Source organism: Rattus norvegicus, chromosome 1, assembly GCF_036323735.1.
Source record: "Rattus norvegicus strain BN/NHsdMcwi chromosome 1, GRCr8, whole genome shotgun sequence".
Lineage (NCBI taxonomy): Eukaryota > Metazoa > Chordata > Mammalia > Rodentia > Muridae > Rattus > Rattus norvegicus.
Window position 1 is genome coordinate 92,929,965 of NC_086019.1, and position 19,554 is coordinate 92,949,518.

At 49.3% G+C, this 19,554-nt stretch overlaps 1 protein-coding gene across 1 annotated transcript; it reads left to right on the forward strand.

Moving 5' to 3' along the window:
* Positions 1-12,023: 12,023 nt before the first annotated feature.
* Positions 12,024-13,664, forward strand: Ifnl3 (interferon, lambda 3). The gene is made up of 6 exons (XM_006228638.2): positions 12,024-12,033; positions 12,115-12,302; positions 12,818-12,895; positions 13,151-13,294; positions 13,396-13,482; positions 13,566-13,664. The coding sequence occupies exons 1-6, from the start codon at positions 12,024-12,026 to the stop codon at positions 13,662-13,664; spliced, it is 606 nt and encodes a 201-aa protein (XP_006228700.2).
* Positions 13,665-19,554: the final 5,890 nt, after the last annotated feature.

The window sequence follows — 19,554 nt, forward strand, 5'->3', positions numbered from 1 at the left end:
CAGCAAGTCCATCATTGGCATAAGAAAAGCTGACTGATTGTTTTGTTACGGGATCCCATGCATCCAGGCTAGCTTCAAATCAACATGTAGATAACCTCAAATTTCTGACCTTTTTGCCTCAACATCAAATGCTGAAATTACAGAGGTGCTCCCCCATGCCCAGTTTATACAGCTCTGGGGGACTGAACCAGGGCCTCAGTCACGGTAGGCAACAGTCTATCAACTGATGTTGGGTCTAGCCACAGTTCTATAACAGCCACTGACTCTTACAGCTTGTCACTGAACGTGTTTTGCCAGATCTAAAAGTTTCCTGCTGGAGTCCAGAGCAGCTTTTCTCCATTCGTTCATTCTCTCTTCATCCCCATTTTGGGAAGAAAGTGAGGAACAAGTTCTATGTATCTCAGGCTGGCCCAGAGTTCTTTGTGTAGCTGAGGATGACCTGGAGCTCCTGGTCCTCCTGCCTCTGCCTCCTAGAGATTATGAACCTGTACCGCCGTGCCTAGGATGATTGGCTCTGGGACGGGTGTAGCCAAGCATCTCAGTGAAGGTGTGTGTGATAAGGACCTTCATCCCTGAAGTTGGAGTCTGACCTCGTCCAAGGCGACAGAATAGAATTCTGGAGGATACATGATGGCATGTCTCATGGAGCTCAAAAACAAGATTTATTTTATTTTTGTGTGTCAATTTTTCCTGCGTGCATATATGAACACCACTTGCCTAATGCTCAAAGAAGCCAGGAGATGGCATAGGAGTTTGACGATGTAGGTGGTTGTGAGTCACCGTGTGGGTGATGGGAACCACACCCAGGTCCTAGTGCTCCTATCGACCAAACTGTGTCTACAGCTCTGGCTTTTCCATTTCTTGAGACACTTACACATCCTCGTTTCATGGGAACTTTCTGTATTTTTGAAATGATATATATCTATGTGAGTACTCCATGGCTACCTCTTGTAGCTCAGGTTAGCCTAGAACTCATTAGGTAGCCCAGGCTGAACTCAAATTCATGAACCTCCTGTTCCCAGTTCCAGAATGCTAGGATTTGATTCTCTTTGTAATTGATTCATCTGAGGAAAGCCAGGCATACAATTGCCTTCACTTAGAAACCTTTTATCAAAAATTCAGTTCTTGGTTTCTGGGTGGAAATGCCATTTTCAAGTGCTGAATTCTTTTATTGAGCCGTCTAATATGCTAGCTAGTAAACTCTGTGGCTAGGTGTGCTCACCAGAATCCTAGGGTCCTGCTGCTGGAGGTGGGAGAGGAGTGATCGCCAAATGTCACCCTGATGAGATCCATTTCCACTCAATGTCCACAATACAAGGGACCCAACCTACACCACTATTTGGTTCCATCTCTGATCCTATAGGAAGCCATGGCATCAGAGACACCAGCAGGTCAGCCTTCTTCCCCTAGAGACGCCCTCAAGTTGTCTAAGATTCAGGATCCGTAGGTGGTCCGGTGATGGTCACACACGGGGCAGAGACTGGCTGGACCCCAGCATCTTGCCTCACCTACAGTGTTCACTCAATGTCGGCCCCTGCAGCAGGACCTGTCTTCTACTGTCCCCTGGATGGTGTGCAGGGTGCTGCCCACATTGGGCACTGGTACCTGCATAGCCCGTGGTGACTTTTATGGGCCTGGGTGAGAAACAGTTCACAACTGGGCTTCTCCAACTGGAGTACGTTTTTCAGATTATGATCTCTGGCTCCAGGCACTGTGTGATCTTAGCTTGCAAGAATGTTATAACCAGTAATCTTGTGCCAGAATGGTAGCTGCCCAACCATCAGATACCGAATCCGCTTTTCCTCTCGCGCATCTGTCACTGGTTTTGCCTTTTCCTTTACCATAACCATAGTCAGTCCTGTAGAAGTCACTTTCCACCAAGTTCTAAGTACTAGAGGAATGCAAATCAAGTCTTCAAAACTGAAGTTTCCACCATGACCAAACCTATAGGTGGAAAACTGAGTCCCCCAAACATAAACAAATCCCTGCCCACATACACAGCTTCCTACACATGCCAGGGGCTGGTCTGTGGCTCAGTGGTGGAGCCCCTGCCTAGAATCCCCCAGGGAGGGGCAGGGGGCGTGGCTCAGTGGTAGAGCCCCTGCCTAGACTCCCCCAGTGAGGGGCAGGGGGCGTGGCTCAGTGGTAGAGCCCCTGCCTAGAATCCCCCAGTGAGGGGCTGGGGGTGTGGCTCAGTGGTAGAGCCCCTGCCTAGAATCCCCCAGTGAGGGGCTGGGGGTGTGGCTCAGTGGTAGAGCCCCTGCCTAGAATCCCCCAGTGAGGGGCTGGGGGCGTGGCTCAGTGGTAGAGCCCCTGCCTAGAATCCCCCAGTGAGGGGCTGGGGGCGTGGCTCAGTGGTAGAGCCCCTGCCTAGAATCCCCCAGTGAGGGGCTGGGGGCGTGGCTCCATGGCAGAGCACTTTGTTAATCCATCTTGAGGGGATGAGGACTTAGCTGAAGAATATAGGGCTTCCTCACAGACACAATGCCCTGAGTTCCATTTCCAGCTCTGGGAAAAAAAATTGTTTCTTTTCTAATGTTACTGTAGCCCCAAACCTTTATTTTTGTCACTTTCTATTTCATTTTGTTGTTTCTGTCTCTATAGACCTCCCTTTTGTCTCCTTCTCTATCCCTGTAGGTCTCTACTCTGTCTCTGTTTCACTTTATTTTTTTAAACATATTTTAGATTTGTTTTCAGTTAATTTTTGTTTACTTATTTTATATGAGTGCTCTATCTGGATGTGTGCCTGCAGCCAGAAAAGGGCACCAGATCCTATTACAGATGGTTGTAAGCCACCATGTGGTTGCTGGGAATTGAACTCATGACCTCTGAAAGAGCAGCCAGTGCTCTCAACCACTGAGCCATCCCTCCAGCTCTCTGTTTTACTCTAAACATTAAAGCTACTACTTCTTTTCCTGATAAAATTAGCAACTTGCACTCGTTGGATAAAGCTTACTAAACACAGAAAAGTCTAAAATAGTTGGGGAGGGGTACCCCGTCTATACCACTGTCTCCCTCGTCTCTCAGTTGGTCTCACATCTCACTTGTGGGAGTCTTTCCAGAGCACAGGGAGTGTCGCCTGTATTTATGTGTGTGTGTGTGTGTGTGTGTGTGTGTGTGTGTGTGTGTGTGTGCGCTCTCTCTCTCTCTCTCTCTCTCTCTCTCTCTCTCTCTCTCTCTCTCTCTCTCTTGTTATCAACACTGGTTCCTAAGTATTCCATCCACACAAAAGCCTGCAACCTGGACAGCTGCTGTCAGTCTCAGATTGTCACCTCAGGGAGGTGAATCTATTTTTGACAATTTGTAATTGTTTCTTTTCTTTTCTTCCTCTGAGTGAGCAATGTCCCCCAAATTGGACGCTTGCTGTATACAGTTTGGTAGCCTGCCTTCTCTGTCTCCTCATTACCTCTCGTTTGCATTCTCCCTCATCCTTAATTATAGTGTATCAGTTAGGACCCAGCGGGAAACAGATGGCCCGATCAATTTAGGATAATTGGAGATGGGTTGGGAAGGGATTGCATTTCCAAAAGGGTTTCCTAGTAGAAGGAGATGATGATAGGGGTGAAGTCAAGGCCCTGGGGCCAGCATGGGGCTGGGCAGGACACTTGTAGGTGTGCTTTGGGGGAAAGGGTGGGGAGGAACCGATCATTTGGAGTGCTGTGAGGAGACCAGGATACCCTCTGTGCCTGGTACTATGACTTGGCTGTACCCTATAAACCCAGCCTGTGGTGGCCCCCAGCATGTGGGAGATGTGGAGAGGTCAGGGGAATCTGTTACACACACCCATGTCCCAGCCTCAACAGATTCATTTAGTAACTATTGGTTAGCATAGGTGCTCTCTCCAGCGTTTTCTGGAAACCCTGCTTCTCAGTGGAGACGCAGGCAGGAGATTCATGCTTCTTATATTTTTCACTGGCTTAACTACCTTTCTCACTGGGCGTGGTGGTACATGCCTTTAATCCCAGCATTCAGGAGATACAAGCAAGTGGATCTCTGAGTTTGAGGCCAGCCTGGTGTATATAACAAGTTCTGGGATAGCCAGGGCTATACAGAGAGACCCTGTCTCAAAACAAAGCAGTGTCTTTCTCAGTGTGAAGAGTTTTTACATTTAGTTTGGTTTGGTTTGCTTTTGCTTTTGTGAGATGGCATCTCCTGCAGTCCAGGCTGGCTTTGCTATGTAGCCAAGGATAACCTTGAACTCCTGATTCTTTGACCTCTACCTTCCCAGTGCTGAGATGTGTGCCAACCCCCCCTAGTTTATGCTGTGCTAGGAATAGATCCCAGAGAAAACTTCATGCTAAGCAGACACTAACAACCGAGCCAGATCACTTGTCCCCTGCTATCAGAATGGTTTGGTTTCCTTTGATGGTGTTGAGACGGGTCTTATTGTATACTCTTTGTTGGTCTGGACTTTCTATGTAGATCAGGCTGGTCTCAGACTCACAGAGAGTCACCTGCTTCTGCCTCCCCAGTACTGGGATCAAAGGGGTGGGGCCACCACAGCTAGTCTGTATCCAAAATGTCAAGAACAAATTTAAATTCACTGTTGTTACACTTGTGTCATTTTCGAGCGATGTTCTAGCTTTGTATTTTTGTGTTTAGTTCTCTTATATAGTTTGAGTTAATTTAAACTTTTTTATTACAGTTGTTTGCTTTGGGGTGTGTGTGTGTGTGTGTGTGTGTGTGTGTGTGTGTGTGTGAAGTCTGGGTACTGGAATGCCACCAAGCATGTGTAGAGATCAGAAGATAGTTCAATCCTGGTGATCCACAAAGGTGGAAGGAGAAAACCAATTCTATAACGACGTTGTCCTCTGACCTCCACACACACACAACATGGCAAACACATGACACACACACACACACACACACACATAGACACAAGCAATGACAGTAATAAACCAAGTTTAAATTTTGTTGTTGTTTTTTGAGACAGGGTTTCTTTTGTGTGACCCTGGCTGTCCTGGAATGCTCTCTGTAAACAAGGCTGGTCCTGGACTCAGAAATCTGCCTGTCGCTGCCTCCCGAAGGCTGGCATTGAAGGTACATGCCACCACCGCCCAGATCAAGTTTAATTTTTTTTTTTTTGTTCTTTTTTTTCGGAGCTGGGGACCGAACCCAGGGCCTTGCGCTTCCTAGGTAAGCGCTCTACCACTGAGCTAAATCCCCAGCCCCTCAAGTTTAATTTTTAAAAAAGAAAAAGAAGGATTAGAGTTAAGAGCACTGGCTGCTCTTCCAGGGACCCAGGTTCAAATCTCAGCACCCACATGGCAGCTACCACTGCCTACGATTCTAGTTCCAGGGGATCTGGCACCCTCACACAGACACACATGCAGGCAAAACACCAACACCAATCACATAAAATAAAAATAAAGAAATCATTAAGAAAGAAAAGGAAATATGGCAAATCCTGGGAGGACAGAGGAAAAGATCAAGCAATGCTACACTGCTCAGGAGACCATGCTCCTGCTGCTTCAGACCCTGGGGACCTTCGGCGTGGTGGGGCTGGTCCTATCCTCGAAGTTCTGACTCACATGTGTCCCTACAGTTCTGGGTTCCACTGCCCTATGGTATGGAGCTCTTCCCGGGGCATCAGTGCCTCCCTGCAGTTGATGGCCTGGAGCTTGGGTGCCCTAACCTCAGTCCTACAGCTCCGCCCACTTAGCACCTCCATCCTGCTAGAGACCCAATTTCCTGGATGTCCGAGCAAATTAAGAGCCCAGACTCCACCTTGAGTTTCTTCACTTGGTTCCGGTCCCAGCTGCAGCTGGGACTGATGGGGGTCAAGAAACTTGAAGATGTCCCCAAGACTTCCAAAGAGATGGCACAAAAAAATCAGAAAACCATGAGTGCAGCTGAAAATGTGAGTTAAGTATCAGAGGGGAGCAGTCAGGTACGGTGGGTCAAGCGCTTGCACAGAGTTGATTGGCAAAGCCTTCCCGATCTTGTCCGCTCTATCGCCATTACAACTGCAGGACCCACCTGTCTGTAACCTAGACCCTGCCATCTTTACCCCCTTGCTCCCGCTTACTAGGGACCTCAGGCTGGTGGTACTCAGGGGGTGGGGGGTGGGGGAGGGAACTGTGTCTGAGCGCCCCTCCCTTCCCTGTGTTGTTACTGCCTCCAAAGAAGAGACCACAGGTTCCAGGGCGAGATGAAGATTTACTGCAATGGGCTGGCAGAACTGCTCCAGAATGGGGATGGAAGGGACATCAACTCTGCCAACAGGGTCACAACTGGCTTCTGAGGTTAACAGACATCTCTTGTGGGGCATCCATATCCTCCTAACTTGAAACACGTGCACGTGCACACACACACACACACACACACACACACACACACACACACACACTTTGACATTCTGTGGATCTAAGAGTCTTGGATCCCATCTGTGGGGCCCAATTCCTTAAGGTACTTACTAGAGAAAGCTGAAATGTCACTGAAGAACACTTCTCAATTCTGTTACACGCATTTGGTTTGAGTTTGTGCACTCTGTGTGTTTTCTGTTCCCGCTCTAAGTGTTAATACATTGCCGCTGTTCAACAATGTTCTTTGCACTATTTACGTTGGATATGATCATTCTTCACATGTTCTCTACAGATTCTTTTTTTTTTTTTTTTTTTTTTGGTTCTTTTTTTCGGAGCTGGGGACTGAACCCAGGGCCTTGCGCTTCCTAGGCAAGCGCTCTACCACTGAGCTAAATCCCCAGCCCCTTCTCTACAGATTCTTAAAATGGGATTTGCCATCATTGATTCACATTTCAAAGTCTAATCTGCTTTAAAAAATATTCTTTTAAATTTTTATTTATGTGTATATGAGTGTGTGTGCGTGTATGTATGTGTGTGTGTGCGTGTGTGAGTGTGAATGTGTATGCGTGTGTATATGTGTGTGAGTGCATGTGTGTGAGAGTGTGTGTGTGAATGTGTGTGAGAGTGTGTGTGTGAGTGTGAGAGGGTGTGTGTGTGAGTGTGTGCGCGCACACACATGTATACAGATTCCTACCAAGGCCAGAAGAGGTCATCAGGGTCCCAGGAGCTTGAATCATAAAGGGTCATGAGCTGACTGATGTGGGCACTAGGATTCTCTGCAAGAAGAACGAAGTGCTCTTAGCTGCTGAGTCAACGCTCCACCATAGCTCTAGGAAATGTCTTCTCTGTGAATCTTCATTCCCTTGTCTAGGAAATCATTTTGATAACCGCAAAGCAAGAACCCAAAACAATGCAGTCTGTTGCTCTTGCTCTGGGTTGCCCACCAGAGCTGATGGTGAGGCCACACCACTGAATGTATGATGCATTGGCAGAGGACTGGGGAAGTAAGGTTGGCACTGCCCAGGAAGCTTCTTCCCTGTTGGCTAACTTTTAAAGTCCTGGAAGGTTCTGTGTAGGCTGCTGGGGGAAGGTTACACGCAATCTGGCATTGCTGTGGACCTGTGAGTGACGATAATGACTAGAAGGTAAGATATACCCATGGGCACAATGGTGGTATGAACGTTATTGTGGAAACCAACTCATTTGTGACTGGATTTAAGGTTTGTCCAGAGAAGGAAACTCATTCCTGGTGCTGCAAATCTGTCAGGAAGCCCATGGTGGGAGGGTCTGCAGGCCCCTGATACTGGTGTTCTGCTAAATAGACATAATGTCAAACAACCCGCTAAACTAGTGGTTCTCAGCCTGTGGGTCTAGACCACAATGGGGGTCAAATAACCCTATTACAGGGGTTGCATATCAGCTGTCTTACATATCAGATATTTATATTATGATTCACAACAGTAGCAAAATTACAGTTATGGAGTAGCAACAAAAATAAATTTGGGGAGTTGGGGATTTAGCTCAGTGGTAGAGCGCTTGCCTAGGAAGTGCAAGGCCCTGGGTTCGGTCCCCAGCTCTGAAAAAAAGAACCAAAAAAATAAATAAATAAATTTGGACCACAACAGGAAGGACCGTCTTAAAGAGTTGCAGCATTAGGGTGGTTGAGAACAACCACTCTACACTCACATTGCTCTACCTATAGCTTAATGCAGCTTTTAGACTTCATCAGAGAACCTTCTCTGTGTAGCGGGCGGTGTGAGCACTGGAACTCACAGCTCATCAGAGCGCAGAGGTGAGGGGTCATTGAAGTGTCAAGTCACAAGTGGGGCATCTAGCATACATGCACATACACACACACGTACACAAACACACACACAAGCACACATACAAACACACACAAGCACACATACAAACACACACATGCACACACACACAAACACACGCAAGCACTCATACAAACACACACATGCACACACACAAACACACACACAAGCACACATACAAACACACACAAGCACACATACAAACACACACATGCACACACACAAACACACAGAAGCACACATACAAACACACACATGCACACACACAAACACACACACAAGCACACATACAAACACACACATGCACACACACAAACACACACAAGCACACATACAAACACACACATGCACACACACACACATGCACACACACAAACACACACAAGCACACATACAAACACACACATGCACACACACACATGCACACACACAAACACACACAAGCACACATACAAACACACACATGCACACACACACAAACACACACAAGCACACATACAAACACACACATGCACACACACACAAACACACACAAGCACACATACAAACACACACATGTACACAAACACATACACACAGATGTACACACACACACACACACCTCAAGGTTTGGAGATCTTGGGAGAGAGAGCAAAGTACTGTAAATACTAGAGGTCAGAGAGGAATGAAAACTTCTAAATGTGAGAGGTTGGCCACAACTCCAATGGCAAAGCAGCCATGACCACCTGCATCAGACTTGCACAAGAACAAGCCAGTCAACATTTTGGCCTGGAGGAAGGAAGGGTAAATGAACCCCTACACCTGACTGAGGAGCTACTGACAGTCGATGTTTCCCTGGGGAGGGAGAGTTGTTTTCATCAACAGTGTGCCCTCACCAGGGTATGTCAAACACACTCAAGTGGATGGCCCCATACTTAGGAGTGTGGTCAACAGAAATTGGGCTCTGTGAGCTATTTTTTTAAAAAAGAGGGGAAACTAATTGTGAGGGAGTGGGAAGGTGGGGAGTCGATCTAGAAAAAGTTAGGGGGGAATTGGAGTATGATTAAAATGTACTATATAAGGTTCTCAAAGAATTAGTAAAATATTATATTGGTAATAATAATTCTACAGCAAAGAGGTTACAGACAGTTCAGTAGCGCTCATACCGGTCTTCCAGATGGGTGCTTAATGGTCTTGGTAGGTAATCATACACATAAGTACGCAAATGAATGTATTCTTTTGTAATCTGTGTTTCTTCTTCCAGTCCCACCTCCAGGCCTCACTTGTGGCTTTAAAGCAATGGCCGAGCCACACGGAAGCCAGCCGTTTACTGGGTATTGAACTATTGACCTCTCCCTGGAGCATTGTGTGAACAAAAGGAAGGGGGCTGGGACTGGTGGAAGCAATTGTCAAAACTCAGCCTCTCCTCTCCAATGTCTCTCCAGTTCTCCGATAGTTAAACAGCACACATAATCAAGGGGCACCCAGATCTCTCTGTGGCTCAGAGAGAAAGGGCACAGCCCTTTCACTGTGTCTTTGATAGGTGACCCTGGGCGGATCTGGACAGCTCTCTGTGACTCTGTACTTGTTTTTCCTTAAAAAAGGTGGGCGAGCCACAATCTATTTGTGATCTTGGGTTTTCAATACTATGTTGACACAAAACCTCCTTGACAGGTTGCCGTGAACACGCTCCTCGGAAGGGGGTGTCTACATCTTCACTGTGTGCCTGCCTGTGATTTAGTCTAGAAGGCTCTTCTTTGGGTTTTCTCTCCCTCTGCCCTGAGTCTTTACCTGATGATCTTCCCACAAGGCACTGCACCGATAAAAAAAAAAAAAATGCTCTCCTGGGGCTGGACAGATGGCTCAGTGGTTGAGAGCACTTGGCGGCTCTTCCAGAAGTCCTGAGTTCAATTCCCAGCAACCACGTGGTGGTTCACAGCCACAATCAGATCTATATGATCTGATGCACTCTTCTGGTGGATGGGAAGCCATAGCACTCATATGCCTAAAATATGTGAATAAATAGATACCCTTCTGAACCAGTGGTTTTGTCTGCTTTATCCCCTCTCTGTCAGTCAGTCTGTCTGTCTGTCTGTCTGTCTGTCTCTCCTTGTTTTTTGTTTGTTTTTGTTTTCTGAGACAGGGTTTCTCTGTGTAGCCCAGGCTGTCCCGTAACTCACATTACAGACCAGGCTGGCCTTGAATTCAGAGATCTGTCTGCCTCTGCCTCTGTCTCTGCCTCCCCAGTGCTGGGGTTAAAGGTGAGAGTCACCGTGTCCTGCTTACTCACTTTATTTTCTCTGGCACTGACATAACATAGGTTGCAGACTCACTGCTACAGGCTGAGGAAAAGCCCTGGGGAGGCGCTTTGGGTTGTTGAAGGCTTGTGTTGTTCCCAACCTAACGCCTTGTCCGGGCATCCCACACAGTGTCTACCACAAGTAGGGGCTGAATGGATCCTTACAGAATGAATGAAGACATTTTTTGTTTTTTATTAAGATTTACTTATTTTATGTGTATGAGTGTTTTGCCTGCATATCAGTGGATTGTATGTGGACAGGCCCATGGGAGGCCAGATGAGGGAGTCGGTCCTCAGGAACTGAGGTGTTTGCAGGCCACCACGTAGGTGCTGGAAATTGAACCTGGGTCCTCTAGGAGAGAAGCCATTGCCCCACCCCTTTTTTAAAAATTTATTTATTTTATGTATATAACACTGTAGCTGTCTTCAGACACACCAGAAGAGGGCATCAGATCCCATTACAGATGGTTGTGAGCCACCATGTGGTTGCTGGGATTTGAACTCAGGACCTCTGGAAGAGCAGTCAGTGCTCTTAACCGCTGAGCCATCTCTCCAGCCCAAGAAACCATCACTTTTAACCTTGGAGCAATCTTTGCAGCCCTCAAATGAAGATGTTTGTCACAAGCCAGTCTGGTGGCCAAACCTTCTCCTAAGCAGAGAAATTGGGGAGCTTGGAGATGCTCAACATGAAGAGGGCTTAACAGACCAGAGTTTGATACTGGAACACCCGTAGCAGAAAAGAAAGCTAGTTTCTAAAATGTATCCTCTGACTGACCTGCAAAAAGCACCAAGAAATAACTGGAAAGAAAGTGGGGTTCTGTTTTTGTTTTTTTGTTTTTGTTTTGTTTGTTGGTCTTAGACTGGATCTCTCTACATACCCCTCACTCTTCTGGAACTTGCTATGTACACCAGACTGGCCTTGAGCTCACAAATTGGGAGCTAGCGAAGGAGGCACACAACTATATGCCAGCAGCCTGGACGCTGGAACAGAAGTCTCAGACAATCCTGAGTTAGGACTCTAACTTGAATCAAACTGAAGCAATTCAGAGCCAGCTGTACCACAGCCATAGCAGACTCGCAGAAGAGCAGAGAGCCACGCCCGCCTCTGAGCACCAACATTTTCTCAGTATTGTGCCCAGTACGTCTGGTCTTCTCTGTACCCCAGGCAAGTATCTGCCACAGGACCAAACCAAGGACCTGAGCCTCTGCCCTGAAGCTGCCCCAGCCACAAGCTCCTGTGGGAACCTCCTGACGAACCTTGCCCCAGGTGACCTGGATCTCTGTCATTTTCTCTTTCCTTGCAGTGTCTCACCTGCTCTTGCCACACCCTGCTCTCTGGGCTTCCCCAGCCTGGGCTCCCCTACTGGCAGGTGTCAACCTGCTGCCTTATTTTCACTTTTCCTACATCAGCTGGGGCTGCCCATCAGGACAGGTTAAAAGCATGGAGCAGGGATGGCAGTGCACTCCAGACACCGCTGGACACTCAGCCCCTCAGGCCCCACACGGCAACAGGCTGAGAGCCACAGGGAAACCCAGGCCAAAGACACCACGCAAGACCCAGAGACAACCTCCAGGGAGACTTGAGTCCCCAACTCCTCACAGACCTCAGCGAGCAACATGAAGCCAGGTGAGTCCCCAGAATGGCGTGTGGGTGAGTGTCCCCAGAGCCCCCTTGCTACACATCTCACTCTGTCCCTCTGTGTCACAGAAACAGCTGGGGGCCACATGCTCCTCCTCCTGCTGCTGCTGCTGGCCACAGTGCTGACAAGAACCCAAGCTCACCCTGTCCCCAGGGCCACCAGGCTCCCAGTGGAAGCAAAGGATTGCAACATTGCTCAGTTCAAGTCTCTGTCCCCACAAGAGCTGCAGGCCTTCAGAAAGGCCAAGGATGCCATTGTGAGTCTCCCTCTGCCCTTCTGTGGGCTACCCTCCTCCACCCCTCCCTTTCTGGGTTTCATCCCTTAAGCTGACTGGGATAAAAGTCTCCACACTTTCTGCAGTGGGATGAATTCAAGTCCTGCTATAGTGGGCTAACCTTAGCCCCTGGGCTAAAGCTACTCTTGCTGCAGTGAGCTAGTGTCTACCCTTTCTTGGGTGGGAACAGAAAACCAACATTTTCTGTAATATTCTAAGCCCCACTATTCATATTCACACGGGAGACTAATTTCTACTCTTCCCTCAGTGAGCTAACCTCACTCTCTCCTACACTAGGATAATCTCCACCCTTCCCAAGTTGGGCTATCTCCTGCTCACTAACAGTGCAGTGGCCATCTTGTAACCAGTGCTGTGGAGGAATCTCTGTCTTAATGGCCATCAACTTCATCTTTCCTGTCTTGACCCACCCCCAGCCCCACTGCGGTGACCTAACCTTCACCCTCCTGTGTAGGCTAACCTGTGTCTTTGTTCTCCAGGAAGAGGGGCTGCTCCCGAAGGATGTGAGGCGCGCTTCCCGCCTCTTGCCCAGGGATGGGAACCTGCAGCAGCTGCAGGTGAGTGGGAGCTGGACACGGTCTGCTCTCAGAGGCCTCCTCATCTGGGTGCTATTTGTGTCTCCACTTTCCTGCTTCTCTTCCTCACCAGCAGTCCCACGACCTGTCCACTGTGTGAGCCCATTGACTGTGGCTCCTCATCTGTTCCCTGTCCCTCTGCATCTCAGATGTCCCCAGTCCTGTCCCCTTTACCTGTCTCCCTTGACCTCCCACCACTGCTCCCTCACGGGTCCTCTCTCGTGTCTCCTTACTCAGGTCCAGGAGCGCCAAAAGGCCTTGCAGGCTGAGGTGGCCCTGACACTGAAGGTCTTGGGGAACATGACTGACCCAGCCCTGGTCACCATCCTGGGCCAGCCTCTTCACACACTGAGCCACATCCACTCCCAGCTGCAGACCTGTGTGAGTCCTGGGGCCCTGGCTCCTCCACACTGTGACTCTAGCCCCTTGGGCTTGCCCTGAGTCCCAGCAGCAACCTCACAGTCCCCATCCTTGATCCACAGACAGAGCCTCAGCCCACAGCAGAGCCCACGCCCCAGAGCCGCCTCCTCTCCCGCTGGCTGCACAGACTCCAGGAGGCCCAGAACAAGGTGAGTCTGGGCAGGGGACTGGGGTCTGCAGGGCCTGGGAGCTCTGAGGCCCAGCAGCCCCTGAGCCAGCCCTGTCCTTTCAGGAGACCCCTGGCTGCCTGAAGGCCTATGTCACCCTCAACCTCTTTCGCCTGCTCACCCGGGACCTCAAGTGTGTGGCCAGTGGAGACCAGTGTGCCTGACCTGGGACCCTCCTGCCAGCTTCTGGAATTCTTCACTGTGTGGATGCACCAAGACCCCACCTTAATTTATAGCTATTCATGCCTTTTTAAAGCATTTATTTATATGTGTGGGTCTCAGACCCAGGCCCCATAAAATGTCTATTTTTTTACTTTGTAAACATTCTTCAAATACACAATGATAAAAAACCTCTGTGGTGTGTCACGTGTGTGTGTTGGTGTTGACTCTTGTTCTTTTGCCTCATGGCAAAGGACCATAGCCTTAGCTCTACAGGGACACTCCTCTTGCTCTGAACTCTGTGGTCTAGCCTGAGCTACTGCTTTTTACCTCTGGGTGGATTGCAAATTGGCTCTTTTTGGAGGAGGATGGATCTTCTTAGGTTGTTCTGGAAAAATCTCTTGCCTGTGGTCCCGGGTGTTGGCAGCAGGCTTGTTTATGCTCTTCCTTGTTTCTGCTTTTGAGATGGCTTCTTGTAGCCCAGGCTGGCCTCCATTTTGCTATGTAGTCTGTTGGCCTTAAATTTCTCCTTGTCCTGCTGCCCCCTCTGGGATGCTGGCCTTGCAGGTATGACCACCGAGCCAGGGTCTCACAATAACCAACCTTGCTTCACTAAAGACGCCGTGGTGGATCGGATCCTCTGTGCTTTGCTCTTTTCTCGTCTGGACCCTGTGTGAGGACAACGTGTGCTTCCCAGAGTGGTGGCTCAGCAGCCCATTCCCTAGGACAGTGTTTCACGATGACACACAGTCTCCTGAACCTCAGGCTGGCTTCAAACTCACTGTGTCACCGTGGATCCACCTGCCACCACCTCCCTGGTGCTGGCATGACAGGCATGTGCCACCACATCTGTCTTCATACGGAGCTGGGGATTGAACCCAAGGCTTCATGTGTGCCAGGCAAGAGTGGCCCCTGAGTCACATCCTCAGCCATGTCCAGGACAATCTTCATCCACAGATGTCCACAGCGTGTGCTAGTAACCATCCTGGCCTCTAATACAGGCAGACATGTGTGAACTACAGAGAGACCAGAGCTTTGAAACAGGATGTGCATTGGTCTGCTTGTGGGGTGTGATGGTCCATGCCTTCAATCCCTGCCCTGAGGGGTGGAGACAGGAGCGTCAGCTCAAGGTCATCCTTGTCTATTTGGTGATCTTGGGGCTAGCCTGGGCTCCATGAGACCCTGTGCCCTGATCCTATTGTTTATCTACTGTCTACATAGTGATTCTGAAGTACTACTCACGTCGACAGTGGTTATTTCTGAAAGTGGCTTCCAAGATGGGAGCATCCAAGACCCATCTTGTCTTACAATTGCTCTCCTGTGTCCCAGAAGGTGTAGGCCTGAGCGTCACTCAGAAGTAATTTCTGTCATTTGGGTATGTGTGTTTGCAAGCGTGTTCATGCCTTTTGCCCACGTATTTATATGTATGTGCGTGGAGGATGTAAGTGGAGATTCGTTGTCTCCCTCCATCAACTCTCCACTCCGTGTTTTGAGGTGGGTGGGGTCCCTGTGGGACAAGGTTCTTTTCCCACTCATCCCAGGCCCTCAGAAAGTTGGATCTCTCCTTCCAGCCCAAGCATCTCCAGGATTAAAGTGGGTTTATCATCTTGGGCAGGTGCATGGCCTTTGAGCTGGTCTTCAGGTGGCTCTCTGCCTGGACCCTGTGAATAACTTCCTTGGACTGTCACAGGACACGGGACAGTAACCCTGGGTGTGAGTGCTGGTCCCAATGTCCTCAGGAAAACGGGGAGATTGAGAGGCACGCAGTGGAGTCTGGGAGCTGAGGAGAGTGGAGTGAGGCAGGGAACAGAGCCAAAGCAGGTGAGGTCTCTGCCGAAGAAGGAGTGAAGGCCTGGGATGGCACCCCCCTCTGGAGTTACACTCCCCCTTTGGAACCTGCTTTGTAAGTGCACGATGTTCTCGTTGGTTTTGTTTAGCTTAAAACATTTAATTTTTTCCTATGTATATGTGTGTGCATGCTCTTGGTGCTTCTGGGCCTGGAGTTAAAGTGGCTGTAAGCCCTCTGATGTGGGTGCTGGCAGTCAAACTCTAGTCGTGTGCAACTGCAGGGACTGTTCTCAACCCCTGAGCCTTGTCTCTAGCCCGATATAAATTCTTTATTGTGGAAAAGACACATGTTACCATCATATTCATTGAATTTCCCGCCTCCCCACATTTATTATTAATTTGGTAGCTATGCACAGGCCCGTGACAAAGGAATGAGGCTCAGAGGATAACTTTGGAGAGTCAGTTTTCTCTTCTACCTCGTGGGTCTCAGGGATTGAACCCAGTTCATCAGGCTTGGCTGCAAGTACCTTTCCTTGACGTGCCATGTCGCTGGCCCCACCATATTCAATATTAAGTGCAGTCTGGATTCCCAGAAGTCTTTGCATCTTCCCGGGGGAGGTGGCTTACACCTATAATCTCAGAACTTCAGAGGCTGAGGCAGGAGGATAAAGAGTTTGAGGTCGGGGAGAGATGGCTCAGTGGATAAGAGCACCTGCTGCGGCTCTTGCATAGGATCTGAGTTTAGTTCCCAGCACCCATATGGAGGGAGGTTCACAAAGGTCTGGAACTCCAGTTCTGGACCAGAGGATCCGACGCCCCCTTCTGGCCTCAATGGGTACTACACACACAGCACATTTATATACATGCAGCCACTAGTGCACATAAAATAAATTAATCTTCAAAACGAGACAAATCAGAAAAAGTCTTTTCAAATCTTGTATTGAACTCTACTATTTAAACATCAAATTCCCTCCTTCCTCCCCCTACATTTTGCCCCCGCCTCCTCTCACCTCCTGCCCCGCCTCCTCCCACCTGCCCCCACCTCCTCCCTCCTGTCCCCGCCTCCTCCCTCCTGACCCCTCCTCCTGACAGATGTCCTTGCTCTTCTGTCTCAGTGAAACTGGCTTTTCCAGGGGCATCTTATCGGTTGGTTGGTTGTGTCTGGTTTTTGTTTTGTTTTTTGAGACAGGGTTCCTCTGTGTAGCCCTGGCTGTCCTGGAACTCACTCTGTAGGCTAGGCTGACCTCGAACTCACAAGCCTCTGCTTCTGAGTGCTGGAATTGATGGCATGGGCCACCCCTGCCCGGCCAGGAAGTCTTGAGTTTTAAACCATCAAATCTCTAACGAGTGGTTACAGCAGTCGTGAGAAACTTATACAAACCGAAATTCTCAATGCCTTCTTAGAGAAGTGATTGAAATATGAGTGGTAAACCAGAAGTCCTGACCAAAGATGAGACAGGAAATGGAGTTGGGGACGGGAGGCTCACACTCTATTTCCTTCTGCTTAGCACAGGCTGGCTTCCATGTCCTGGGGCATAGAACCCATGCGGCAATAGCATGGTATTCCTAGAAGGTCTTCCCTCTCTAGACAATCTCTTTCTTTGAACACCCTTCTCTCAGGAAACATTTTCTGGGTGTCCAACAAGCCCCCTCCATGTTTTCGGGATGATGTGGGAAGTCAAGCCCTACCACACACTCTCCCATCCCAGTATCCACATTCTCCTCCTTGGCTCAAACCAAGGACCGCCCTGCAGTGGAAGTTACCTTCCCTCAGGCCATAGTGAGGTTTGCTGGCAGTTTCCTTTTCTCTGACGTCAGCCGGCCCGGCCCGGCTCTGGCCTTCGGCAGCCTGAGGCTCCCCCTGGTGGCGGGTACAGATCTCACCCCTCACATCCCTTTTCTCTCTACTCTGCTGCCCTGCCTGCCTGGCTGGACTGTCAGGTGGAACCCAGGTCAGGCTGAGATTCCAGATGGAGCGAAGGGTTTCAACAGCTTGAAGCTGAAGAGGAGTATGGAACCTGAGGCTCCCAGTGGGAAGTGAATCCGTCCCGGGGATGAAGGACATTTTGGAGCTAACTTCATGCTTCCTGTGGGTGCTACTCTGCACCCCTTCTGCAGGTGTTAACCTTCACTTCCCTGCCAGAGTGAACCTTCCTCCCTTCCGCATGGGATAATATTCACCTCTCTTCCTGCAGAGATTCATCTGCGTCCCTGCCCTTCAGCAAGAGTGGCTGTCAGCGTGGCTTTCCCATTTCTCAGAGCTTGGGACCCTGCGTCAGCTTCGGGTGAGTTGGAGTTAGCTCCACGGCTGTCCTTTGGCCCCACACTTTTGCTTCTCTCATTGCGCCCCTCCCCATCTTCTTCTGGTTCTGGTTCTTACCTGTTCCCCTCACTGACCAGACCGGTGCCTTCTCCTCTGCAATTCCTAACTAGTCCCTAGGTGTTTTCTTTTTATCTTCCCTCCCACCAGCTGTTCTCATCTGGAGTCCTCACCCGTGTCTGTCTCCTTGCCCGGATGTAGAAGTGCCCCATAGCCTGGCAGGCCGAGATGACCCAGACAATGAAGATCCTGGAGAGTGGAGAGATGACTCAGTCGGGGCATTGTCCTTGCATTCATTAATTTATGTCACTGCGACCACTATTATGAATAGAGACGACTTAAAGGAACAAGACTTTGTTTTGGCCCACAGATTCAGAGGTTTTAGCCCCCCATTCCCCATCCCCCCAACCCTCAGCCCCTCCCACTCTCGTGGAAGAACAACATCAGCTCAATTCGTTTGGGGGCAGTGGCAGCATCTGGCCTACCTGTTCACATCACAGAAGACCAGACCGGGAAAGCAGAGAGGCAGACAGGAATTAGGCAGGTGTCACCTCCAGGCACACAGGCTGCTATTACAGGGGACCTGGGTTTGTTCAAACCGTTACAGACCTGGACTGGCCCCTTACCACACTGTGTGACATCCATGTCTAGTTTTAGGACTGTGCAAGTCCTGAGTCCTGGATCACCCACGTCATGGCTTTGCCCAGTAGGGCTTCCTTCCTCTGTCATAGCTTAGGCTCACAGCCCTCATTCTCTACCTGCAGTCGCAGACTCTGCCCAGGCCCCAGAACCACCATCTCTTTTCCCAGCGGCACAGGCTCCAGGAGGCCCAGAGGAAGGTGAGTCTCGGGAGGGGACTGGGGTCTGCAGTGCCTGGGAGTCCTGAGCCCCAGCAGGCCCTGAGCCAGCCCTGTCCTCAAAGGAAACCCTCGGCTGCCTGGAGGCCTCTGTCACCTTTAACCTTTTCCACCTGCTCCACTGTGACCTGAAATGTATACCTTGGACTCTGTTGCATGTTATTCCAGGAGCTGAGGTTTTATGGGCACCCCTCCCTGCCCAGGATGACTGGATCAGAACACTTGTAAAGCTCCCCACATGTTTATACCTGTGACTTTAGACTTGTGAGAACTGAACAGGGACAAGCATATTTGTGACAGTGAGCTTGCTTGTGTCTATGACTGTGAAATCACATGTAACACTGAAGAATTTCTTCAGTTTCAGTGTGTGTGTACATGTATGTATGTGTGTGTATGCATGTATATGTATATGTGTGTATGTTGTATGTGTGTATGTATATATATATGTGCATATATGTGTATGTATGTGTATGCATGTATTGTATGTGTGTATGCATGTGTGCACGTGTATGTGTGTGTACATATGTATAGATGTGTATATATGAGTATATGGGTATATGAGTGTGTATATGGGTATATATGTATGTGTGTATGCGTGTGTGTGTATGCATGTGTGTGTGTGTGTCTTGAGTGAACTTTTCACTCAGGATAGAAACAACACCTGCTTCCCCAAGATGGGACACCAACCACAGACCAAAGTCCAATTTGGGGAGCCAAGTGTGTCTTGGGCTTAAAGAGATCATGGGGTTATCCCCAAGTGGCCTTCCTAACAGAGTATCATCCCGCATAGAAGGGTGACACACATCTTCCCACAGGTGGAGACCCTTCCTTTTAGTTCCTTTTCATTCTCTATGAATTCCAAAACCTGCTGAGACAAGGTCGTGAGAGCCCTTGACAGGCCCACACTGATGAGGGAGGGTATGCAGGAGG